General features: G+C 38.4%; 1 protein-coding gene across 2 annotated transcripts; it reads left to right on the top strand.

Moving 5' to 3' along the window:
- The first annotated feature begins 214 nt into the window (after positions 1–214).
- On the top strand, positions 215–27,165 carry PRKAR1A (protein kinase cAMP-dependent type I regulatory subunit alpha). 2 transcript variants are annotated; one of them, XM_044000526.1, is made up of 11 exons: positions 215–606; positions 4,919–5,101; positions 10,397–10,567; positions 12,114–12,205; positions 12,941–13,002; positions 15,203–15,249; positions 15,754–15,912; positions 16,780–16,840; positions 19,372–19,493; positions 20,376–20,457; positions 21,396–27,165. In XM_044000526.1, the coding sequence occupies exons 2-11, from the start codon at positions 4,928–4,930 to the stop codon at positions 21,566–21,568; spliced, it is 1,143 nt and encodes a 380-aa protein (XP_043856461.1). In that variant the 5' UTR covers positions 215–606; positions 4,919–4,927; the 3' UTR covers positions 21,569–27,165. The 2 variants fall into 2 exon arrangements, with proteins under 2 accessions (XP_043856461.1, XP_043856462.1); XM_044000527.1 differs by lacking the exon at positions 215–606 and adding an exon at positions 866–1,016.
- The last annotated feature ends 211 nt before the right edge of the window (positions 27,166–27,376 follow it).

The raw sequence follows: 27,376 nt of genomic DNA, 5'->3' as shown, positions 1-27,376 counted from the left end.
GACGTGCCACTGCAGCTGCCAGACACTGCAGCAATTGCCATGGCAGCAGAGCTTTGCCGCATCCACAGCCGCAGCCTCAGCCGCAGTAGCCGCAGTCCTTAAGCATCCGCCCCGGCCTTAGTAACAGCACGAAACCTTCCCCCCTCAGCCCCCCTCTTCAGCCCCACCCCCAACAGGGTCTGCAGAGAAGAGGGCGCAGCTGCAGAGGCGCCTCCCCGCCCCCTCCTCTCCGCCCACGTGAGGCAGTCTGGGGCTAGGAAAGGGGGAGACAAGACAGACTAGTCAGAAGAGGCGGAGGAGAGGAGAGGAAGAGAAGAACAAGGAAGGAGGTGCAGCAGAAGCGACAGGAGGAGCCCGACGAGAAGAGGTGGAGCTCGGGGAGGAGAGGTGGAGCTCGGCGAGACCCAGAGCTAGACAGACGGACGGACGGAGAGAAAGAGGGAGACAGATAGAAAAAGGGAGACTCGGGCACAGTCTAGACTGAGAGATAGTCTAGACACATAGCGTCTAAATCGAGACAGAGAAAAAGGGCTTATAGATAAAAAGAGAAATAGAGAAAGCATTATATAAAGGAGAGACAGAAGAGGAAAGATTGTGGACGAGCAGGTGAGTGGGTCGGGGGTCAGGAAAAACCCGAAAAAGGAGGGGGGGGTTGAAAAAGAGGGGAAGAATGGTGGAGGACTGCAGAGTGGGACCGGAAGAGAAAGGAACCAAGGACCGTAGGGCCCCTGGGGAGGGGGGTGGGGTTCGAAAAGAGAGGGGCTGTGGGGGGGAGGGGCGGTGGTTTCTCCTTTAAGGTTGCCCAGGGCAACCACCTTGACCAGACCGAGGCCCATTGACGTCATTGATCGGGCGCTGATTGGTCGTGGCTGGTTCGTTTCCGGTGGGGGGGGCCTGAGAGCAGCAGAGATCGCCTGAGAACCGCCGCGGTGGAGGGGGGAGACGCAAACCGGGTTGAGGCCGGCTCCCGGCCGCCCACTCCTGGGGGCTCCGAGCGTGCGGTTGCCAGCACCTCGGTAAGTGGAGCGTGTCCGGGGTCCGATCTCGGTCGCGCTTCGCTGCCGGGCTGATCCGTTTGTTGAGGCTGGAGGGATCCAAGATGGCGCCTCGGGGAACGCTCTGGGGAAGGGCCGCACCCACCAGTTCTCTCCCCTCCCCCTTCCATGCCAGGCCTCCGGAGCCGCACCCGCCCCCCCGCCCCCCGCTGCGGTATTCCGTAGCCTTCCCCAATCCTGCGTGAAGCATTCACCTTCAGTTCCCTCCGCCCACAAATCTCAACACCCCCCCATTCCCCCCCCCCCCGCAGCTCGCGCGCGCCCTCCCCTTGCTCCTCCCATCCCCTTGCAGCCCCCTCTTTTTTCATTCCTACGATTCTCTCCCTCTCCTCCCTTACTGAAAGAAGAGCATCTGAATCTGTTCCAGTAAAATAAAATATATGAAAGCGGTGTGCAAACTTTAAAATGCTGTAACTTAATAATGCTTCTCAGGGTGGTTGTGAGACTAAGGTGAGATCATATTTGTTAGAGCGCTTTGCAAACCTTAAAGCGATATATAAATGTTAGCTATTATTATTGCTATTGTTGTTGTTAAAGACCTGTGCTGTTTAGTGCTATCATCTGTTACTATATCCCAGTTCCTAAACAAGTCTTTTTGTTCCTGAAACTCCCATAACGGCATTTTGTTTTCGTTCCCAACCCCCAACCCCGCTTCTTCTTGTCATCTAATGCACCTTCTTCCCCTTTCACCCCAGTGAGCCGTATTTCTCTCCGGTTTTTTTTTCCTTTTGTTAATTCCTCACCTACCTCTAAAACCAGATTTTCATATCTGTCTGCCCCAGCCCTCCCCTTTCTTCATTTTCTTTCCCTCTACCGTACTCTGCCAGGTACTATTGGATGGGGCTTTGGCCTTTCTTTTTCATTATTTCACAGAGTTCCCAGTGGCCATAAATAAAATGAAGGGCATTTTTTCTGCTGTCCCTCAAAAACAAACCAAACCAAAAACCCTGAACTGATTTTTGGTTAAATGGCCCAGCCTGCAGTCTCCATTCTCCTGCTACACGTAGTCGCTGAGTTGTAACTTAAAACAGTTCTCTTGAATGTCTCTCCCGTGTTCTGAATTAAAATAGAACCACATTTTTTTTTCCTTTTGGGAAATTTGGAGATGTAACAACAAAAGCACAGTTAATTTTGTGCAGGAAATATTGTAAGATCACAGTAGTTACAACGTAGCTTCTCTGTAGTGGCTACAAAATCATTTAATTTCCTTCTGTTGCAACATTGTACCCCTTCTCCCTCAGGCTGCTGCCTACCTTAAGTTCCAGCTTACCTTTTGATTGGCTTTCCTCTTAATTGGCATTGTTCTGAACGGGGAAGATTTTGTCAAAATAAGATATTAAATTTCATTTGACAGACAACCATTTAAAATGAAGAAAATATCTACTGAATTTCGAAATAAATGAAATTTTTGGCACAAGTAATATCTATATAGCCATGACAAGCCATAAAACAACCAACGCTACCAAAATTCTTTAGTCATATGCTCTTGTGGAAGATTCAAAAAGCTTGTCTTAATAGGAGGACTCCATTTCCAAGCAATATGTTGTAAGCTTGGCAAGAACATTTCCATGTGTCAAAATGGAGGTTAACCTAAGCGGGAAAGCTATTAGCTTTACTGAGAATCACAAGACCTGAATGTTTAATTGCTGAGGGTTTGAAATGCCAAGTCTAGGATACTTAACCTGTTTGAGTGAGCTTTTGTGATTTTAGATTCTTAAAAATCAGTCTGCAAACAGGTGATGGTACATCTTTGGGTTATGCAAGAATTCAAGTGATTTTATATATTTCCCTTTTCCTTTTATTGTGGTCTTTTATTGGGCTTTTTGTTCCATTTATTGGGACCTCAGTTTCCTTATGTGTAAAATGGAAGTGTTTGCCTTGGTCACCTCTGAGTTCTCCTCTAAATCCCATGATCCAGTGTTTTAAAAAAAACATTCTGCCAGTATTGTGATTTGACTCAGAAGAATTAAGATTGACGTTTACGATTTAATGTATTATAGTGATAACTTTTATTTATACATGAAGTGATTTCAGATTTGAAGAGTAAAAGATTTGATTTCACTTGGGAGTTTATAGTTTTCATAGAGTTGCCTCACTACTTGTGAATAACCTGGAAAATGGGTAGTAGTGCAATCTAAGTGGATGGTACTTGTCTCTTTATTTTTTTAATAGCTGGGTACTAGGTTTTAGCAATTGCAGCAACAAAGTGCTTGTAGTGTCTCTAATTTGTGGACTTTAATAGAGTCACTAACTTTTTCATTGCCAATTAATTAGGGTACTTACTTGTTTTTAAATATATAGCAATAATATTTAACACTTACCGTCACGAATAGTAAATAACACATCAATAACAATTCTTTTAAAAACATAATGGATTTTGTTTTGTGTGATCATGTACATGGACTTCTTTAGCCTCTCCAGGATCTCACAATTATTTAAAAAGAAAAACAAAAAAAACCAAACCTATGATGAGAAGACATGAGGACAGCTTGTAGGGTACTTATTATTGATTTTTATCATAGAGGTTGTCAAAACAAAAGGAGTAATGTATAGGGACTGTTGGAGACAGGGTGTTTTTCCCATTATTTTAAATCAGTCTCTATTCATTAGTTTTGGGGAGCTTATAGCATAACTTTGTTGGGAAAGCATTGGGTTTTTCAATATTAGCTTCATTTGCATTTCAGTTTGTAGCTAAAGGGCTGGGGGGGTATGATTTGAGCTCGTTGGGCAAAGTTTTCTTATGGTACCTGTTTAGTAATTGGGAGGTATGACATATTTCAAATGAAAATATAGTTAATGATTTAGTTTTTCTTGTCTAATTAGTGATCAATTTTTAAAAAGTTAATATGTAACTGACAGTGTGAAACAGTAATTTATTTTTATCCATCTCAGTCCTGTATCAAAGGAATTTGTTTGAGCCTGCTTCAAAAACTTGTTCAAATGAATTTTTTAAAATCTATACATTTTGAAGCATATAAGACTGCATATAGCAATTTATTTGGAACCTTCTAAAGATTAAAATTTTTAGGCAGCTGAGTGTAATGGAAAGAGTAACAGAGGACTTGGGTTTGAATCCTTCCTCTCACTTCTTGGATGACCTTGGGCAAGTTACTTTGACTCTGATTAAGGAAAATGTTGATGAGACTGTGCTTCTGAGGAAAGTCTGGTTATCAGTAGAAACTAATGTCATAAACAGGAGATTCTGAAACAAGATGGTTTCAAATCTTAGTATCTTTTGTTCCTTTTAAGGTTTTTTTTTTTAAAGCCATGACAGTTAGCAAAGTGCTGATGTACCTAATATATTAGGAAACTCTTAACTAGATAGGAATATACATTAGGGATAGATCACAGATGTTTAGAATTATGCCCTTTTAATATTCCTGTTTGCTATATACTGTATATATCCCACACCATTAAGATGAGGTGACTGAATGAAACTCTCTCCAAGGGTAAGTAAGTTAACTCTTCAGCGGTCGGAGGAATAGTTGCAGAAAAATTCTAGATCATAGCTTTGTTTACTATCTCCAAATGTTCACACTAACCAATCTTGCCTTGACTTAATGGAAGAATATTGTTTAACTACATCTTTAATCATCCCCTTCCTTCCCCCCTCCCCTTCCCCCCTCCCCTGCTTTCCCATTGGGGAGGAGAACATTGAAACTGAAGCTAAACAGTATTCCATTAAGAAACAAGTCTAGTTCCTATGGCAGGATTCAGTTAACTGTGAGCAGCACTGAAGTTAGAAATACATGATTGTGCATTGTCCTATGAAGAATTTGCTTGAGATATTGGGCAGAATAGAAGCTCAGTTTTGGTTTTCTCCTAATATTTTCTGCAAGTATATATGCATATTTTTCTTTCAGCTAAAAGCGATGGCAACCAGCAGCGCCAGCAGTGAGGAGGAGCGGAGCCTCCGGGAGTGTGAGCTCTATGTCCAGAAACATAATATCCAGGCACTCCTCAAGGATTCCATTGTACAGCTCTGTACTGTTCGGCCTGAGAGACCTATGGCATTCCTTAGGGAATACTTTGAGAGATTGGAGAAGGTAAAACAAAAAACAAAAAACAAAACCCCAAAATGTGGGAAGGGAGCAGTGAGATTTAAACAATTGCTAAATTTTAATTGCTACTGAATCTTACTATTTTATATCAAATGGTAAGGTAAGTCTGTCAATGAAAAGTATAAAGTAATAGATTTTAAAATGCAGGTGATTTTATCATTTTCAAATGCATTTGTAATAGTCTAGGCTAACAGGATCTGAAAGGACAGTTCATCTCATTACCAATAAGAAATGGTAAGTATAGTGTATAATTAGCTATTATGTAGTTATGTTTTTGGGTATATCAGAAGTTCTCAAGAATGGGGTTTTTCCGTAAGCAGCTTAAATATTCCCCACAAAATCTTGTTTATTCAGTTTTATAAATTCAATTTATGGAAATATAATTAACTGAGAGGCTCCCTTTTATGATTAGTACTAATGTAGATTTTAGAATTGTATAATTTGTTTTTCTGTATGATAAGAATCAAGGTATAACTCTCTAGCTTCTAAATGGGGTGGATCTATCAAAGAAACCCCAGTTTTCACTTTTTTTGGACACATCTTTTGCAACATTGTATAAAGGAATTTAATCCAGTTTTTCCTTTTCAGAAAGTGATCTAAGAGAATCTGCTGTCTTTTTGTTTTTTAGTTATCTGAAATTTTTATATTTTCCCTTTAACTTGTGGAACACATTTTTCTATACTAAATGTTTTTTTTCCTCTATTAAGAATAAACCTTAAAAAAAAAGGGTGGGGGGAGGGGGCAGCTAGGTGGTGCAGTGGATAGAACACCAGCCCTGGAGTCAGGAGTACCTGAGTTCAAATCCGGTCTCAGACACTTAACACTTACTAGCTGTGTGACCCTTGGCAAGTCACTTAACCCCAATTGCCTCACTTTAAAAAAAAAAAAAAAAAGAATAAACCTTGGGGCAGCTAGGTGGTACAGTGGATAAAGTACCGGCCCTGGATTCAGGAGGACCTGAGTTCAAATCTGGCCTCAGACACTTGACACTTACTAACTGTGTGACCCTGGGCAAGTCACTTAAGCCTCATTGTGTCTCCCCCCCCCCTCCCCAAAAAGAATAAACCTTACATTTACTTTCCTCTCATGGACTGATGAATGAAACAACTGAGATCTCATGTACATTTCTGTCCTGAATGACTTATTTAAAGTCACGGGGCTCTTTGACCATAGATTATCTCTCTAGAAGAGGGATTCTTAACCTTTTTTGTGTCACAGACCCCTTTGGCACTCTGTAGAAGCCTTGGTCTCCTCAGAATGTTTTTAAATGCCTTAAAATAAAATATCTAAGGGGACAGCTAGGTGGCACAGTGGATAAAGCACCAGCTCTGGGTTCAGGAGTACCTGAGTTTAAATCTGTCCTCAGACACTTGACACTAGCTTTGTGACCCTGGGCAAGTCACTTAACCCTCATTACTCCACAAAAATAAAATAAAATATCTAGCATTACAAAGGAAACCAGTTACACTGAGATATAATTATTAAAGTATTAGAAAAGAAAGGCTTACACATCCAGGTTAAGAAACTCTGCTCTAGAACCTTTCCAGTTGCTTCTTTGGATGGACAGAAAAGTTAGCTCAGGAACCACATTTAAATATGGAGTTAGAGTTCTGATTATAAGCTATGAACAGTTAAAAACACCTCAAGATTTTTTAAAAAATAGATTAAGGTAGAATATCATTCAGTTTGAGAAGCAGTGTTATGTAGTAAATGCAGGGCTAGTATTAGAGTACAGAATGAGTAGAGGCTGGCAAGGAGATAGGAGGACAACAAAAGTTTGTATTTTTTAAAGCTATATTGAGACAAAAGAGATCAAAGAAATGATTGAGCTTGGGTATGGATAACTGAAAATGGAGAAGGCAGAGCTTCCCTATTCTTGTTTTGCTTTTTTTTTTTTCCTCAAAGAATGACTTGTACTGGAAATGACAGGATAAAATGTATTCTCAGGGAGTTGATACCCAAGAAAGGTAAAGAGATAGTGAGAGTGTACCTACTTGCCTTGCCTTGAATGATTTAAGTCACCTGGCCTGGAGAGACTAGAGCCATAGGCATTGAAATAATTGGCAAATATGACTGATCACTTCTAGCAGTAGTATATGAAAGATCAGGAGATGGAACCACAGAATTGGAGGAGGGCATATGTTATCTCAGTTTTCAAAAAAAAAAAAAAAAGGGGGAAGAGAACAGTTTACAAACTATAGACCAGTGAGCCTAGGCATGATTTCTGAGAAATGTAAAGAATGGGCCATTAAAGAAATGGTTACCAAGCATTTAGAAAGAGATGAGGTGATTTCAAAGAGAGCTAGTGTGGTTTCATCAAGAACAGGTCACTCCAGACTAACTTCCATTTCCTTTTTTGACAATATTATTAATCTAGTAGGTAAGGGGAATTCTGTGTTTATCCAGATTTTATTAAAGCTTTTCATAAAGTTTCATACTATTCACGAAGATGGAGAGATGTGGACTAAACAATAATAATAGTGTGTTCAGTTCTGGTTAGATGTCTTGACTAAAAAAGCAGTCGCTATTCAATTTTTTTTTTTTTTTGGCGGGGCAATGGGGGTTAAGAAACTTGCCCAGGGTCACACAGCTAGTAAGTGTTAAGTGTCTGAGGCCGGATTTGAACTCAGGTACTCCTGAATCCAGGGCCGGTGCTTTATCTGCGCCACCTAGCTGCCCTCTGCTATTCATTTTTAACATGTTGGAGTACTCTAGTAGAATTATTCCATGTATCTGTGCTTGGCCATATGAGGTTTAACATTTTTATTAGTAACTTGGATGAAGGCAGAAATGCTATGCTTATCAAATTTGCACATGACACAGTACTGGTAAGGGGAGAACTGACACAATGAATGATAAGGTCTAAGTCCTTTGAGAAGTTAGAGCACTGGGATGGATGACATTCTGTAGAAATAAATACTTAGTGATGAAAAAAAAATCAGTTTCTTAAGTATGAGGAATAGTTAAAACTAAGTTTGTCTGAAAAACATCTATGATATTGAAAACTATATTAATGTGTAATTGGAAAAAAAGTTCTATTTATGTTTTTACAAAAAGATCTTGGGTTTCAGTGGACTGCAGGCTCAGAATCACAAAATTCGAGAGTTGTAAGGGAACCTCATTGACTATCTAGTCCAACAAAAAAAGTAACCAGTTATCAGAGTAATCTGAACTATCACCTACCCAAGTGATTGGTCATCTAACCTTTGTTTGAAGACCTCCAAAGAGGGGGAACCCACCTTCTCTCAGGGTACCGTATTTCACTTGGCAGAGCTCTGGGTATTAGGAAGTTTTTCCTGACATGGTTTCTTTGCAACTTCTACTCATTGCTTCTGTTTCTGCCCTCTGGTGCCAAATAAAAGAAATCTATTGTCTCCTCTACATGATAGCCCTTCAGATACTTGAAGATGCTTATTATCTCCCCATCCCCCAAATCTTTTCTTCTTCCTTTAACTAAAACTCATATGACATGCACTCCAGGCCCTTCACTATCCTGCTTGCCCTCCACTGGATCCTTTTCCAGCTTATCAGTGTCCTCCTTAAACCATGGTCCTAAAACTGAGCACAGTACTCCATCTCCTAATGCAGTCCAAGATTGTGTTAGCTTTCTGGTTGACACATCATCACATTGCCGACCTTCAGCTTTCAGTTCACTAAAACTCTCAAGGTCTTTTTCAGAACAACTATCTAAGATACCTTTTTCCTATCTTGTAGTTATAAAATTAAATTTTTTATATCCATGTGTAAGACCAAATGCCTATAGATTAGGGATTCTTAAGACCTGTAATCCATGGATATATTTCAAGGGGTCTATGAACTTGGATGGAAAAAAATGTTAAATCTTTGTTTTCACAAACCTCTAACTGAAATGTAGCATTTCCTTCAATTAATGACTGTAGGCTTGAAACATTCTGGTAAGTGGTTCAAGGCTTCCAAAAGGATGCCCCCCCCCCCCACACACACTAGATGACCTTTGCTTAGAATGTGGTGTGGTGGAGAACAAGGACATAATGCAGTTATAATGTATTGCTAAACCAAGGTGGGAAGTAAGAACAAGTACTTGAAGTGATTTCTTTGTGAAGAATTGAATTAATTTATTAGCTTCTATAGGTCAAATTGTTACTTGTAATGTCCTTTATTAAAATGAAAGGGTCTTTGTTAATAGACATTTTATTCAAATTGGGTTTGAATAGTCTTATGTGGACCATTAACTGATTATAATTAGCATTTCATCATAATACAAATGAAACTGCTTTTTGCTTACCCTCTTGTGAGATGCATTAGTTATAGGTTCTCTTTAAAACAGTATCTTTAAAATTGTTGATCTCTCTAGCTTACTTTGCTTTTAGTATTGAAGTAACTATAGCCATAAAAAAGTTAAGTTCATTTTTGACTTTGACCACTTCAGTATTATAACCCTTGATACTTTCATTCATTCTTGTGGTTTCAACTGCCATCTTCAGTTTCAAGTCCGTTAGATTCTATATCTGCAACATCTTTAACATCTATCCCCTCCTTTATAGTCTATTACTTTTAAATACTTTTAAATAGCCCCTAGAGCTATTGCAGCAGTGTCATAATAAGTCTTCCTGACTCTCCTTTTTCACTCCTATAAAAAAATTATTTTTATAAGCATTTATTCTTTCCCTCCCATTGTGAACTTGGGTAGGCAAAAAAAAATCTTTATTTTCAATTTTTAAAAAGTGAAGACATAACAAATAAATATATATAGTTCAGCAAAACAGATTCCCACATTGGTGACATCCAAAGATGTGTTTCTCATTTTGCATTTTAAGTTGATTATCACCTATATGAAGGATGCTGGAAATGTATGATATATGATATAGTTTTGCCTTCTTTTTATCTCTGCTTAGCAGAGTGCCTGACATAGCCTACTTTAAAATAATAAATGCTTAATAAATACTTGTTGATTTGGTTAAAAAAAATTGTTAAAGTGAAAAATATTTTATGTCTCTTTGGTAAGTTTCAATTATCTGAAAAATTCACCTAATGTGGAAACTTTTGTTCCCAGACGCTGCTACCCAATCATCATTTGTAAAGTTGATTAAAATAAATTGGACTAGAAATATAATAATTTTGGGAGTATTTCTTATGGAACTTCTCAATATCCCCTTTTCCCCCTCTGAATTTCACTCTTTTCTCCTCTTTAATAGTAATGAAGGAAAAGTAAGGTGATTTAAATAAAATACTAATTTTCATCAGTGGATGATCATGTGGCCTGAACATATTTCTTTCTCTCTTTCTCTTTTTTAACTTTAGGAAGAAACAAAACAGCTCCAGACTCTGCAGAAAGCAAGTGCCCATTCTGAATCTAGGGAAGAAGAAATTTCTCCTCCACCTCCCAATCCAGTGGTTAAGGGTCGGAGGCGAAGGGGGGCTATCAGTGCAGAGGTGTACACTGAGGAAGATGCTGCATCATATGTTAGAAAGGTAATTCTGCTCCAGTTTATGTGCGGGTCCATCCAAAGGATAGAATCTACCCTGTCTCAGACCTCGAGACCAAGGGCAGACTAGCAAATTAGGAAAACTCACCCTCCTGTCAAAACTATTTGTTCAACTCATGAAGATTACCTGCCTTCTATATATTATTAATACCTGTGGGAAATGGCTTCTGCTTAGAGACCCCCTTAAAAATTTGAGAGATGTTCTCAAGGCTCAAATAATAGTCATCTCATGATTGTTGATAAATGGATATTCTACTTTGTTTAAGCAGAAACTTGAAGTTCACTATACTCTTTATGTTGTATTAGTCTGTTGTAACATCTTTTCATCAGATGTTCTACAGGCTGCTAATTAAAGATCACAAATAACCTATTAAAATTTTTAAGCCATTGGTTACAGTTGGGTTTTGAATCTCTTCCTATTCCAAAGCATATTGTATTACAGATGAGGAAAGTGGCTACTCCTCTCCTTTGTTAGGTTAAAATCATATTTAAAGCTGGATGGTAACTTAGAGGTCATTTAGTCCAACCTCCTCATTTTGCAAATGGGGACACAGGCCCAGAAGGGTTAAGTGACTTGCAGGATGATGCAGGTAGTAAACCACAGGAAAACTTGAACCCAGGACTCCTTACATGTCCCATGATTGTTAACCCTTTCTCCTGAATCTTCTTTTTTCTTTTTCTTTTTTTTTTTTTAGTGAGGCAATTGGGGTTAAGTGACTTGCCCAGGGTCACACAGCTAGTAAGTGTTAAGTGTCTGAGGCCGGATTTGAACTCAGGTACTCCTGACTCCAGGGCCGGTGCTCTATCCACTGCGCCACCTAGCTGTCCCATCTCCTGAATCTTCTAACAATTCTTGTCTATATTTTCCTTTACTTGATTCATCTTACTCTCCTATAGGAACAGTATCATGTCTTCTTTTAAAAAAAAAAAAGACTTTTTCTTGTTCACAGATTCTTAATTATCACCACTGTTAGCACTGCAAACTTTTAGAAAGTAGCTCACCAGGGGCAGCTAGGAGGCACAGTGGATAAAGCACTGGCCCTGGATTCAGGAGTACCTGAGTTCAAATCTGGCCTCAGACACTTGACACTTACTAGCTGTGTGACCCTGTGCAAGTCACTTAACCCCCGTTGCCCCACCAAAAAATAGCTCACCTTCATTAACTGGCTTGAGACATATTCCTCATGAATTTTAATGATCTGTGACTACAGTTTGAAAATTTTTGATATAATGGTCAGAATGTAGAAAAGAGACTCATCTATACCACAGAATAATTTCCTTGGACAAGTTGCTTCATTTCTTAAGTTTAAACTGGAAACCAGCCTTACCTAAGTGTTAAATGGATTAATCAGTTAGTATTTGTTATTTGCTGTGAGAATCACAATTGTTGCAAGACTATCATAGTACATGTTTGAAAGAGTAGCATTTCAGTGTTCATAATTTAGTTTGATAGTAAGTTGGAATACAGATTGCAAAATGTATAACTTGCTTGTTTTGCAATTGTGACACTAGATCTTTAATTCTTTTTCTAGGTTATTCCGAAAGATTACAAGACCATGGCTGCTTTAGCTAAAGCCATTGAGAAGAATGTGTTGTTTTCCCATCTTGATGACAATGAAAGAAGGTAGGTTTTGGTTTGCCTTGTAGTTTTAATAATTCAGTTTAAAATAACAGGCATTTAATAAACATCTACTACAATCCAGGTACTGTAAGGAGCTTACTTTCAATTGGGGGGGAGAAAAACATGTGTAAATACAAAGTAATTTTTGGAGTGGAGAACACAGTTTTAATATGAAAGGCAGTTTACTAGCAGCAGAAAAATGGAGTTCCAAATGGGAAAAATGGAAGGATAAGGAAGAGTAAGATAGAGATACCAGTGGAGGGTGCAATTGATGTGGATAAGTTTGAAAGAACATTTGGCAGTAGGGAAGATAATCCATCCCACTCCTTGCCCTACCTGACCGTCAAGGTAGGAAGTGATGGTATCCTGAGACCAAACTAGTTATAAAGTGATAAGGCATTTTTGAGATACTCTCAACCAGGTCACTTCTGCCCCAGAGGCCCCTCTTCCTCATTTCCCCCCGGCCCCATAGTAGAATAGATTATCTCCCCTGAGGTCTGTGTAGGAGAGTGATGCTCAGGAAGGTCTTTTTTCTCTGGACTAGTATGATTTTGTAATTTCTTTTGGTAGTTAAAACCTTAAGAAATGGGGTAAATGTTAATGTAGATAGAACGTTTATCCCTTTGATGACAGTCTAGGGCTAAGATATACAACAGCTCTAATCTCTTTATTCAAGTTTATATATCCTTAGAGGCCTATTTTGAAATATAACATAAGAAGTATTTCTCTCCTTTGCAGTGATATTTTTGATGCCATGTTCCCAGCTTCCTTTATTGCTGGAGAGACTGTAATTCAACAAGGTAAAGACCACCATTTCCATGATATATTTATTTTTTTTAATTGGATGAACATAATCTGTTTCTTTTGTTGTTGTTGTTGTTCTTTACTATTCCACTTCCTTTTCATGTTTTTGCTTTTCCCATTTGATTAACCAGTTAATGAACATTTATTAAGCACCTACTCTGTCGCATGATACTAAGACAAAAATGAAACAGTCCCTGCCTTCAAGAACCTTACATTTGTATATTCTTTTGGGGGTTGACAACATGTGTATGTGCACACAAAATACATAAAAGATAAATATAAGGTAATTTTCGAGGGCAGTGTGGTCTTAGGAGTTGGAAGGAAAAGCCTAGAGTAGGAGGTTAGCACTTGAGCTGAACTTGGAGGGAAATTAGGTATTTAAAGAGGCATAGGGAGTGCTTTACTGGTCAAAGGGACATCTACAAATGTGTGTAGATAAGAAGTTGTGTGAAGAACATCAAGAAGGTCAATTTGACTTGAACGAAGTGCATGAAGGGGGATGATGTATAAGAATCCTGGAGAAGTAAATTGAGGCTAGATTGTGAAAGTCTTTAAGTGTGAAGTAGAGGAGTTTGTATTTGATTCTATGGATAATAGGGAACCACTTGAGTTTATAGATGTGGTTAATCAGGTGCTACCAATATAAAAACAAAAAATGAAACTCTTCTCAAGGAGCTTGTATTTTAGAGGGAGATGACATGTGCGTAAATAAGTATATTCATAATAAACAGAATATGGAGTGTTTTGCCTGAAGAGTGGACAGGAGGCCAGTTTGGCTAGACTTTAGAGGAGTAATGCACATTGAAGCTGGAAATATAATTTGGGGCCAGGTTGGGAGGCATTTTAAAAGCCAAATAGAATCAGAGGAGCACAGAATTTGAGAGCTGGAAAGGACCTCAGTCCGGGCCATATGAAAAGGAATCCCTTACTGTAATATATCTGACAAATGATTGTCCAGTTTCTTCTTGGAAGAACTCCAAGGAGAGGGAACCCAGCACCTTTCAAGGCAATCCTTTTTACTTTTAGATAGCTCTAATTGTTAGGAAACTTTTCTTGAGAAGGCTTCATTGCCCTCTTTGGAATTTCCACATATTGTTCATTTTTCTGTCCTTTGAGGCAAAACAGAACATGCCTAATCTTTCTTCCATTTCATAGTCCTTCACATATTTAAAGATAGGTGCCATCTCCCCATCTGAGTTTCCTCTTCACTTGATTCTCATATTGAAATGGACTCAAGGGACTTTACCATCCTGGTTGTCCCGACAGCACACTTCCAGGTTAATCCATGGTGCCAGGACTGAACACAATACTCCAGGTGAGGTCTGACTATTTGAGTCAGTGGGGACCATTCCTGGAATCTTTATCTTTCTTAATGCTATCTGAAGATGCTGTTAGCCTTTTTACTAAGTACTGTTGCAATAGTCCAGGGAAGGATCTAATCTAGAATGATGGCCATGAAAGCAGAAAAAAGGGAATCAATATGAGAGACATTTTGGGGGTAGAATCAACAAGACTTGACACCTGATTGGGTGGAGGGTGAAGGAAAGTAAGGAGTTTGAAGATGATTTAGGGCTTTTAATCTTGAGTGACTTGAAAGCTGGTAGTACCCATGACAGAAATAGGGTATTAAAGAAGGGATTATGGATGTGGGAGGGAATGAACTCTGGTGTGGACATGTTGAATTTGAGATAATTTTGGGACATCCAGTTTAAAACGTCAAATAGGCAGTGGGTATGTGAGACGGGAGCTCTCTAGAGGGACTGGGGCTAGATCTGTACATCTGGGAATCATCTGTGTAAAGATGCTAATTGAACTCATGGGAACTATTGAGGTCACTGAGAGAGAGCATAGAGAGGAGAAGAGGAATCTGTGCATAGTTTTTGAGTATATTGACACAGAGGAAGGGTTATCAAAAATGGTCCCCAAAGGCGACTTGAGAAGGAGCTATCAGACAGGTAGGAGAAAAACTAAGAGAGGAATGAGTATTCAGGAAGTGAGAGAGTGTTTAATAGTGTCACATGTTTCAGAGGTCAAGAAAAATGAGTCCGTTTGTGCCTCCTAAGGGCTTTGCTCAAAGGGACTGATGTATCTAGCTTTTGACACTATAGTTGTTCAATTCATGAATTTTTTTTCTATATAGATATTTCATGAATATGCTTTTGTCTGAAATGTTTTTAATACACTCTTTATTTTTAGGTGATGAAGGAGATAACTTTTATGTGATTGATCAAGGAGAGATGGATGTAAGATATAAACATATTTTTTAATTCACAAATGTAATGCTATTTCATTGTTCTCAAGCAATAGGAAATACTATTAGTAATGGCTGAAGGAATAGGTATTTTGTTCCTTCTGTCTCAGAAGTCAGTAAAACTAGTATTCATTCATACCCTATTTTAAATAGTTTGATATGCTAGGTAAGTGTTCTGGAGAATTGGGTGGAGATGCTCATTATTTCTGTTTTGTGATTAAATGCTGGTTCTGAAATCCTAAGTTAATTTTCTTTGTCTTCCTTCCCTGCCTCTTTAGATGGCCTTTATTAGATAAATAAAATACATAGGTCACTATAACTCAGTGTAAGCTATAAATATGGCTTTCTTTGCTCTGATTTCTAAATATCTCTGTTTTTGATATCCTGAAATAAAAGTACAGGATTCCAAACCTTTGAAGATAGTTTATTTGATTTTAGTTCTTTCTGTATATTTATTTGTCCAGAAACAATATAGTCATGTCTTTTGTCTTTTTAGGTCTATGTCAACAATGAATGGGCAACCAGCGTTGGAGAAGGAGGGAGCTTTGGAGAGCTTGCCTTGATTTATGGAACACCCAGAGCGGCAACTGTCAAAGCAAAGACAAATGTGAAATTATGGGGTATTGACCGAGACAGCTATAGGAGAATCCTTATGGTAAGAAATTGGCTAGAGTTCTCATTTGCTTGTAGTTTCAGCACATGGTGGTGGTATTAAATTTCCCGTGGCCATGTCTGGTTACTTCTGTCTCCTGCCACTTATGAGGGCCAAAATTTGATATACGGAATGTTATTTGGGTGACTCTCCTTAATATTGGGGTCCCGGAAATATGAGGGACACTTTTAGGTTTAACCTCCCCTCTGAACTGCCCTTTTTAGATATTTCTCCCAGGCCAATAAGAAAGGAGCCTCTAAGCTTTAGTTCACAAGAGGATCAGATTTTATTACTTGGGAATTAATTAAACAACAAAGGTGAAACTAATAAAAAATCAAAGATAAGTAAATAGGAAAATAGAAATACAGAGAAATGCTCTTAATTCTAAACTTAGCCTATTAGGGTTTTCCGTAATTAAACTCACCAAACACCTGAACAGCCCGCCAGTCTAAGGTTGCTCGAGAGCCACCCTGACCGCAGTTGCCACACCGAGAGCATGAACACATGCCGCCAGCTCAAGGGCCCAGCAGGAAAAAGGCCGAATTCCGGAAGATGCCTCGCCTTCTGGAAACAGTCTGCCTCCCTTCAGCGAGTGTTCAATCTCTCCTCCCCCAAAAGGGGAGGTTCTTCAAAAGCTGCCTTCCTGATCTCAGTAGCATAAGTAACCTCAGGGTGGGCCAGGTGTGGCCCTTCCCAAATGAGTTAGCTAAAAACGTGAATATTAATCTTTACCACAAATAATTTTTACCACTCACTCATTTAAATGACATATTGAATTATTTTCCAACCTGAAGCTTCATATTTTTTTTCACAGCACTTAGTAGCAATTAAAAATTTATATTGAATTTCAGTTTCTCTTTTCTTTTGCAGGGAAGCACATTGAGAAAGCGGAAGATGTATGAAGAATTCCTTAGCAAAGTTTCTATTTTAGGTGAGTTGGTAGGCCATGAGTATTGAACTGTTAATAATATTTTGGTGTAAAGTATAAGTATATGGACATTTTGCTGTTACGTAATTATCATTGGCATTTTCATTTTTAAGTGCTTTATAAACATCCCTTTATTAATCATTGTGATATGTGGAGTTTCCACCTGATAGAGGTCTCTGACTTACTTAGAAATCATTAACTTTACAGTTCAGCAATTTTCTTTCCAACATATATTTGTTAAGCACAATGTTAACTGTGTTCAGAGAAGTGTGCAAGGCACTGAAGGAAATTTGGATAAGACATAAATCACTGTCTTTATGGTGATATAAGACATGAACATTGGTAATTATAAGATATAATATTAAATTCATTAAAGAACTGAAATGAAGCATGTGAATAGATATAGCTGGATAGAGATAGAAGGGACATGGGAAGGCTTTTTGAGGATAAAGGAAGCCAAAGTATTCTATAGATATGGGAAGAAGTCAGTAGAGATTAAAAGTGCATGAGAAGGGGGCAGCTAGGTGGCACAGTGGATAGAGCACCGGCCCTGGATTCAGGAGGACCTGAGTTCAAATCCGACTTCAGACACTTAACACTTACTAGCTGTGTGACCCTGGGCAAGTCACTTGACCCCAATTGCCTCACCAAAAAAAAAAAAAGTGCACAAGAGGACTTGATTGCAGTTGTAAGGTATTTGTAAAGATAGAGAATGGGATGAGTCACTCTGGTAGAAGGATTAAGATTGTTGGAGGATGGGGACAGGAGAGAGTAAGTGATGATGTTGAGCAACTTTGAGGGATGGAGGAGGGAAACGGAACTATAGCTGATGGCTTCTGTCTGAATCAGGAAGCTAGGTCATCTGTAAGTGTTGGAGGCTGAAATTGGTTTGAAGGGGATAGAGTGAGACAGGGTATAGAAAGGGTAAGGATATGGTGGGAAATGACATAGAAGTCAATAAGCATAGACTAGAGGTTGTTCATCAGCAGTGAGATTATTATATAACCTAAGTTTTAGTGGGTGAAGTCAGCTTGATTTCTTTATTTCCTCAATTCCTTAAGACTGAGAATAGAAGTGTGAGAGAGAATTGGAAGGTCATGGTTATGGTAGCATTTCAAAGTTCTGGTTATTGGATGGGCCATAGTTTTGAGAAATGTTGAAGTTTAAAAAGGCATTAAAAAGGAGATCGATGTCAAAAGAGTCAACATGGATTTTGATGCTCTGAGGATGGATGATGGCACCAGATGGGATGGAGAGGAAGATGCTGAACTGGAGATTAATACTGAGAAATTTGGGAGAGGAATTTTGAGCTTGATGGAGTATAGCCAGCGGTATGACAAACTTCTTAGCTAGAAATAAAGACTAGGGAGGGTAGTTTGTGCTAGGTTGTGGAAAAAGCTTGATGATATATATATATTTTTTTTTGGCGGGGCAATGGGGGTTAAGTGACTTGCCCAGGGTCACACAGCTAGTAAGTGTCAAGTGTCTGAGGCTGGATTTGAACTCAGGTCCTCCTGAATCCAGGGCTGGTGCTTTATCCACTGTACCACCTAGCTGCCCTGATGATATTTTAAAAGTTCTATTTCTACAACTCAGAGAGGTGACAGAAAAAACCCTAAACCCCCCAAAGTGGTAGTGACTGAGCTGGTTTAACTGTCATTTGGGGATTCTCCCTCTTTTCTTTTTTTGGTGAGGCAATTAGGGTTAAGTGACTTGCCCAGGGTCACACAGCTAGTTAAGTGTCTGAGGCCGGATCTGAACTCAGGTCCTCCTGACTCCAGGGCCGGTGCTTCATCCACTGTGCCACCTAGCTGCCCCTCCCTCTTCACATTAGGTGTTTCACAATTATTCTTGACTGCAATTTTTTTTTTTTAAATTAGTGAGGCAATTGGGGTTAAGTGACTTGCCCAGGGTCACACAGCTAGTAAGTGTCAAGTGTCTGAGGCTGGATTTGAACCCAGGTCCTCCTGAATCCTGGGCCGGTACTCTATCCACTGTGCCACCTAGCGCCCCTTGACTGCAATTTTTTTACTTTCATCTTGCTGTGTCTTATTGGTGGTCTACCATTAAGGGTCCCAAGTGCAAGATGTGATTTATTTCAAATGATACATTTACTCTGTAAGAAAATTAATTGAGGCTTCAACCTCTGAAATGTCTAAATTGAAATTGAGAGGAATTAAAGTTATATCCTTAAGACACATGGATATGAAAATAGTTCTTGGAGGCAGTTCTTTACGGGGGAATTGGCAAAATTTGGATGAAGTTTTGTCATTGATATCTTACAATGAATCGAACCTATGAAATAATTAGTAATGACAATAGTATTTTTGGGTCCTGTGTTTATTTGTGTGGTCTTTCACAGCTGGATTGCTTTTAGCTGAAGTCTTTAGATATACCTGAAGTTAGTTTTGGGCAAGTAAGTTCCGGAAGTGAGCATCTAAGGGTCGAGGATACTTTGTGGTGGTGCTACTCTCATGGCAGTGGGAGGAGAAACATTGATAATTAAAAGCAGCCTTTTTCACTTTGTCTTCCAGAGTCTCTGGACAAATGGGAGCGTCTCACAGTAGCCGATGCATTGGAACCTGTTCAGTTTGAAGATGGGCAGAAGATTGTAGTGCAAGGAGAACCAGGAGATGAGTTCTTCATTATCTTAGAGGTGAGTAAAGATTATTTACAAAGGACAGGAAAAGGGGGCAGCTAGGTGGCGAAGTGGATAAGGCATGGGCCCTGGAGTCAGGAGGACCTGAGTTCAAATCTGGCCTCAGACACTTGATACTTAGTAGCTGTGTGACCCTGGGCAAGCCACTTAAACCTCACTGGCCCCCCCCCCCCAAAAAAAAAAAACAACAAAGGGCAGGAAAAGAAACTTAAACTTTGTACTTTTTACAAATACTTAGACAAGGAAAATAACATGTGAAATCTGAACCACTGGTTTTGATTGAGTTTAAATTCTGAAGATACCTGCTGGTCTATCAAAGTTATCCAATACCTTTTGAATGCCATTTTGTTTGGTACCCTGCCTAAAAGCTATTGCTTAGATGAATTCAGCCGCTGAGACAGAAATGCAGTCAGGGCATTCCCCAAACAGTGAAATAAGAGTTAAGCTGTTAGATGTACCTAGATTAATTGTTGGCATGCTAGCTAAACAGAGCTCTATTATTGAACATATTTTGTGAATAAACTATTGAGTACACCATGAGTGTCAATGTATGTATCAGTACTGTTTGTGTGACAAGTCTTTATGTATAAAGGGTATTTTCTGAAAGACTTCATTTATACCAATGAAATCATGAAGAAATGGAACAGAACACTTAGATCCAAGTTTCATTGGCTCTGTTATAGGCTGTTGGAAGGAACACTACCAGAAGAGGGCAGTAAAGACAACTGTTAAGTAATCACAAAAACTCCTGTTTTTTCTCACAGTAGATTTGAAATGATCAGAGAATAGATTTTGCTCAGATGCTGAAATTGCATAAAAAGTCTAAAAGATTTTGTCATTTGTAACCTTGATAAAAACGTTTTGCTGGTTTGATTGTAGGGTTCAGCTGCTGTGCTACAGCGTAGGTCGGAGAATGAAGAATTTGTTGAAGTAGGAAGATTGGGGCCTTCTGATTATTTTGGTATGTGATTAGTTCACAGTCTATCTGTACTTCACCTTTCCATGAGAAGTTGTAATCTTCCATTGGGGCTTTTCTTCTCTTAAATCTTAGTCTTAACTTTCAGGAAAACAGTAAAACACTTATTCTGGACCACTTTGGTAAATAAGTTACAGAAGCAAGAACTGCAGTATCAGTTGTCTGATATTGTGATTGTTTCCTTCTGTTCCTTTTTTTTTCCTGCTCTAATTAATAAATGATTGAAATATGTTCATTGGTAGCTAGGTGGTACAGTGGATCCAGCATTAGACCTGGAGTAAGGAATACCTAAGTTCAAATCTGGCCACAGGCACTTCCTACCTATGTAACTCTGGGCAAGTCACTTAACCTCTGTGTAACTTGGTTTCCTCAACTGTAAAATGGAGATAATCATAGCACCTCTCTTGCAGGGTTATTGTGAGGATCAAATAAGATAATATTTGTAAAAATTAGCATAGTGCTAAGTAGAGTACTATATAAATGCGTATTGCTGCCATTCCTCTCTCTCTCATTTTTCTGTTTTTTGCTATAATTAGCAGAGAGGCTAAATGAATACCTGGCTTTAAACCCAGGGTTTAAGACCCACCTTCAACACGTACTAGCTGTGTGATTCTGAACCCTTACACTAAAAATTACAGAGAAGATTCTGAGTTGCCTTGTTAGAGGAAGTTTCTCACTGGGAAAACCTAGACTGATGAAATCATAGTTTTAGTTCCTATTCCTAGATTATCAGTCATCTCCTAGGATAGGAGTTCTTATCATGGACCCTTTCTCAGAATATTTTTAAATCCATAAGATACTTAGGATTTACTTTAAAGAACCAGTTTATGGACTTTAGTTAAAGAACTCCTGGCTTAGGAGAATGCTGATGTTCAAAGTGTTTGATGGCAGCCTGCTCTTAATTTTTTTTTTCTTCCTTCCAGGTGAAATTGCACTTCTGATGAATCGTCCACGAGCTGCCACAGTGGTTGCTCGTGGCCCCTTGAAATGCGTTAAACTCGACCGACCCCGATTTGAACGTGTTCTGGGCCCCTGCTCAGACATCCTCAAACGCAACATCCAGCAGTACAACAGCTTTGTATCACTGTCAGTCTGAAATGTGGTTCCCCCTGCTGGAGCCCACGCTTCACCAGTCTTTTTCCTTATTTGCCGCACCACATGGCCATCGTCATTGTGGCTTCCTATCTGTTTATATATATATATATATTAAAAAGTTGCTTTCATTGCACCATTTTTCATTTGGAGCATTAGTTAAAGTGCTCTGTGTCCAGTTTAATAAATAGTTATGTGGAGATTTTGCTGTTACTGCTTCTCTTTGTGCAGTGTTAGTGTCCCAACTTTTGGCAGTGAGTGCCATGCTTTTTGGTGAGGGCAGATCCCAAGCACCAAATGAATTGCCATAGAGTAAGGATATAACAGTGGGGAAAAAAAGTAAAAATGAACCATGCTTTTCCAATTATTGTAAGCATATTTTAGACTGATCATAATCTGCTGGTTTTTTGTTAAACAAGCTTCTCTGAAGTTTAAAAAATGCATGGGTACTTGAATTTTCAGTACAATGGAGAGGCATTTGCTTATAGTCAAATGGTAGTTTAGAGGTAGCAGGAAATGTGCCCATTGTCTGCTGGTTTTTTGATGACTTACTGTTTGGTTTCTTAAAAACCTTTGGAGTTTTTGGCTGTCATATGCTAACTTGCTTGCTTCTGTTCACACTAGATACTGATGTAATTTCCCTGATTTATAGAAGAAGCTTCTCTGCTTGACATGTTTTCAGCTGCCATTAGCTACTTTTCAGCCTGATTCCAAATCTTAGAAGTAAAAACTGGGCTAATGTTTAACTACATTTGTCCAATGATTCACAAATTATAGAATGAATTCTCTCCCCAGTTAGTGCCAAATATTAAATGTCACGCATTGGATGCAGTAAAAGAATTTGAGATAGATATTCTTTCTGTTCTCACCTTGTAGCCTTTGCTTCTTTTATATCCTTCATTTGACTTCTGTACAAGGTTCTCTGCCTGATTCCAGGAGATGGGTTTGACTGGGAATGTACACATGTGGAAAACCTGTCACCATGGATTAATGGAGGTGCTGTGGCTAATGTGGGAACTGTGAGGTGTATCAAGTGTGGTGTCAGGTACAATTTCCTGTCCTTAAAAATGCATATAATTTCATTTTTTTCTTCTATGTTAACCAGAATTTATGGTGTATGTGTTTGTGTTTGTTTTTAAGTTTATGTGAAATGCTATGGCAGGCTTCTTTTCTCTTTCAACCTAAAGTTCTCTGACAATTTTTATTTTAAGTAAAACTTTTCTGAGTCTTTAATATATTACAATATTTACCAGCCTTGTGTTACATTATTTTAAGTATGTCAGTGATTCTCAGCGTTTTTTTTTAAACAAAATTTCACAGTTTCATAATGTAAGCAATTTTAAGGTTTCATTTTTATTGTAATCTTATAGAGGGAAATTGAACCTGGGAATGAGAGCAAACATTTTTGTGTTTGTTAGGCAGCAGGCTTTAATAATGCTTCTGTTTTTACCTGGATATTTACCTTGGTCATGGTGTCTTTTGTCCTAAGATTTAAGTGGTTTTCAGACTGTTGGTTGTAAAATTGATTCCTAAGGCATGAGCCTTGGGAAGATACAAAGTCACCATGTATAAATATTTCTGTTTTTCAAAAGGATGTCTAGTGAGGGTTTCCAGTACTTTACCTTCATGTATGAGTATCTTTTTTTTCATTTTAAAGAATTTTTTTAATCTGTATCTAGATTTTTTCTTCTTACATTAGTTATTGTAAAGATTGATCCTTATTAATGTGTCAGAAATGTACCTAAACGAGTTTAGAATGCCACAGAAATGCACACTTTCCAGTATATATTTGTATAGATCTATATACATGTAGCTATACCTATTTAGATAAATATAATAATGCTTGCATTCTAATTAAGTTTCCCTGCTGAATCTTTTAACTTGCAGTTTTTATTCCCTTTTGTAGCATACCTAAAAGATTTTAAGATAAGCTAAGTGTAGGTTAAATATTAATCAGTGCTGGCTTTATCATTGTATGCAGTTTAAATATGTGTGAGAAACCATAACTAGCATAGTTACTGTGGCTAACATTCAGGGCTTTAGAACTCCTTTTTTAAAAGCTCCATTTAGCTACAGCCCTAGAAAGCAATCAGTAGATGACCAGCGGACCATTATTTGTATTGTTACCTATCGATCTGTATACTGTATATCCTAATATATTCTATTGCTTTTGTTAAAGAGTGTCCTAATGGCAGATTAAGCAAATAAAAATGATCTAAATTATTAAATAAAATCCTCTTTCCCTCCCCCTTTGAATAATAATCTTTTATCCCAGCAAACAGAAATGAGTATAATTAGAAGTTAATTAGGGATAGGACTATGACAATATACTAAGAAGATTTTCCTTTCAGAGAGACCCATTTCAGTTTTTGCCTACCAAAGAATGGATCTGAAATATATTTTGATGGTAAATTTTCTGCAAGAGAGTAGAGTGCCTGTCATTCTTGAACAGGTCACATTAATTGTAGCTAAAAACTGGAAGGAACCTCCAGAGCAAACACTTTTTTCACTCTGAAGGCAAAAGGTTAATACCTTTGAGCTTTTTTCCTAGACTTTACTTCTGTAAACAAGAACAACCAAAATGATATTTCCTGAGTCAGCATAGTAATTGGGTGTAAAGCTTGACATATTGCTTAGCTTTATCTTTATCTTTACACTAGCTTTGCTTCCAGTCAGTCACTCTTCAGATGTGGCCATAGCAGAAGGCTTCTAGCTTGTTAATCGTTTAGTTCATGTGACTGTATTTATCCTCACATGTAATGAAACTTAAGATTAGTATATTTAGATGTTGTCAAATAGCATTTTTTTTCATTTATCTTGCTTTCCAAGGCAAACAGCTTAAACTTGTTCAGTATTGTTTTGGAGGCCGTGGACAAAATAGATACAGCCAAAAGAGAATCCAACTCAATAGCAGTTCCTTTGGGTGGATCCCTAGTTCTATGTGTCCTTTGCCAAAGTAGAACACTAAAATGATAGCTCAAATTGGAGCTTTTCTTCTCCAGGGCAGAGTCTGTGTCTTATTCCTTTTTTGTATCCCCCATGGTGCCTTGCATATAGGAGCTCAGTAAATATTTATTGAGTTTTCACCAACATTGTATTGCTACAATTTTTCTTGACATGATTTTATGATTTTAAACTCAGTTTTAAAAATACAAGCATTTTTACCCCAAACTGTAAATTCATAACTAAAAGTAGTTTCTTCCCCTTATTCCCAGTATTGTGTAATATATAGAGAGTAACCTCAAAGTCAGAAAGGCTTGGATTTAAATCCTACCTCGTATAAATATTGCTTGTGTGCCCCTCTATAAGTCTTTAAGACTATAAATTGCAGTACAGTTGCCCATTTGCATTGGTAAAGTGAGTTAATTTCCCTACGCCTGCACTAATGAAATAATTTCTGGACCAAAAAAAAAAATTCCCAGTGTATTTCTAGATGAATTAAAGTGACACTGAGGAATGCATGTCTAGATAGCTCTTTATTACATGTCATAAAAGCTCTTTGGAGTCTGTAGACCTGAGGATAAGGGATTTGGGTTTCTTTTTTCCTCCTAGTTCACAGGATATGTTCTATGATAACAAGCTCTGATGAGCATCATACCTAAAACTGTCTTCTGGACTTCCGGTCTGTGACCTCATCCTTAGCCCACCCTGAAATTAAACCATTAATAAATGCAACTCTTGTTTTGCAAAGCATTTCCTTCTTTTGCATTTTTAGTAGAAAGCCTTAAACAACTTTCTGAATTTAGAAGAAAAAAAAACTACCACTAAATGGGGTACCTTACTTTTGTCACTATTTTAGTTCCTAAAGCTCATGCGAACTTAAACAAGTTGTACCCTTCAACCTGACATTTGGAGAAAGCTGAAACTAATTCTCATTCTTCCCCCTACACAGTCCTGTTTGGTATTCAGTTTTTTGGCAGTAAGACCTTGAAGAAAGTTTTATTTAGAGAAGGAAATGTCTTTAATTCACAGGAAGTTGAGCAGGAATTTTTCACCCAGAAATCACTCAAAATGAACATGTTGGAAGTTAGTTATAAGAAAGGCAGTTTTGGTTTTCTGGTCTTTTTGACAAATGGAAGCAAAAGCCCACCCCTTTCCCTTTGAATTTTGATCAGAAAGAATATTAGAATATCAAGGATGAAGCACAGCCAAATTTAAATTCTTAGCACAACTTGCCACTTCATGGACTATCCTAGTCTAGTGCTTCTAATTGGATTTTGTGAGTCCAGAGACAAAAAGGAAGGGGAAAAATCAGAATGGGGGAAAAATCCTACCCTGTGCTTTCTGAAAACATGAAAATGTTAGTTATTGAGGTTATTGTCCTGCCTTTATTCTGCCCTATATCTCTCCTTGTAGAGGCAACAATCTGCCTTCTGGTGCTTCAAAACTAGCCAAATGTTTGAATGTTTGTGTATTTGTAGTGGTCAAGTGACTTATTTTAAGACTGGAATAGGGCTGTGCTAGTAGTCTGAAGTTCTACCACTGTGACCTCTTAGCTGAACAATAGCTTCTATCCCTTGAACCTGGACCTTTCCTATACGCACTGTATAGTGTTCCTTCTGACTGTCCTCTCCTAAAGCATACAGATGAGATAAGTAGGAATGATGGCTAATGAACTAGGAAGCCTTGTGCGGAATAATTTCTCACATTCTCAGAATGAAGCTATTTCATAATGTGACTAGAATAAAAATAAAAGAAACTTTGAATAGCATGAAGCAGTATTGACTTGTGACAGACTCCTAAGTTGTGCATACAGGGAAAGACGTTTCTCTTCACACACCTTGTTTTGGCAGTTGAAGGTAATGGCTCACCCTAGGAAAATTGTGACATTCTTCAAAAAAAGTTCATCTTTAGAGTCTTCTCTCGGTTCTGACTTTCAGGGCCCAGATGGGAAAACCCTTTAAGCATTTGGACTCCTCCTATCCTGCTTTCTTAATAGCCTCTCAAAACAGGACAATAATTTTAGTCTCATTTGTCAAGTGATGACACTTTAGAATAGATGTTAGTGTGGTATTTCAACTAAGCAATTACATTTTAAGTCTTTACTTCTGGAATGAGAATAACCTCCTTTAAGGAATTTCAGACCAGCAAGTGGGTAGAGAGAGAGGTCTTTAGGAAGTCACACTATGCCTACTTGTGTGGTGGGCCCTGAAGATTAAAATTTATTTAGAACATTAGGGTGGCTGGGGGCACAGTCTCCCTGAGGAGGATTTTAGGGACTAAGCCAGCTATGGCTAATGAAAGCCACCTTCTAGGAGCTGCTAGGGGCATAGGAATACATAATCTACCACTTTCTTCTAGCAGACTCAACCCTTCTCTGTTTGTGCCTGGGTTGGCTCCCTTTCTTTCCTTGCTGTATCCCAAGACTCTCGTATATATTTTGTCTTATGGAATATTTGACATTAAATGCTGTCTAAAATAATGTACTATTCCCTTTTCTGATGTCCAGGAAGATTCTTACTGTATTTTAAACCTACCTCACAGGGTTGTTGTGAGGTTAAATGTATGTAACGCTATTTGCAATCTTTGAAGCTCTCTATAACTGTTGTTATCTCTGCCTCTGCTAACAAAGCTTCTGATAAAGTGTGTCTTTGGAATGCATTGAGAGGTATCACTGTATTTCAATTGAGCTCTAAAGGTGGGAAGGGGAGGGTAAGTTTTTATTCTAATTGGGTGGTTCCACTTTGCCAACTTTTTATTTTAGCCTACATTGGGTATCCTATGAATTTTTATTAAAACTGGGCAAAGCATTATTTTTTCATCATTACCAGAATCAAAACTAGAATCTGAGGGAGTAAGTGTACACTTAATT

This window comes from Dromiciops gliroides, chromosome 4 (genome assembly GCF_019393635.1).
Source record: "Dromiciops gliroides isolate mDroGli1 chromosome 4, mDroGli1.pri, whole genome shotgun sequence".
NCBI classification, from domain to species: domain Eukaryota; kingdom Metazoa; phylum Chordata; class Mammalia; order Microbiotheria; family Microbiotheriidae; genus Dromiciops; species Dromiciops gliroides.
The sequence above is the reverse complement of the archived record's forward strand: the minus strand, read 5'-3'. Positions and strand labels throughout refer to the sequence as shown.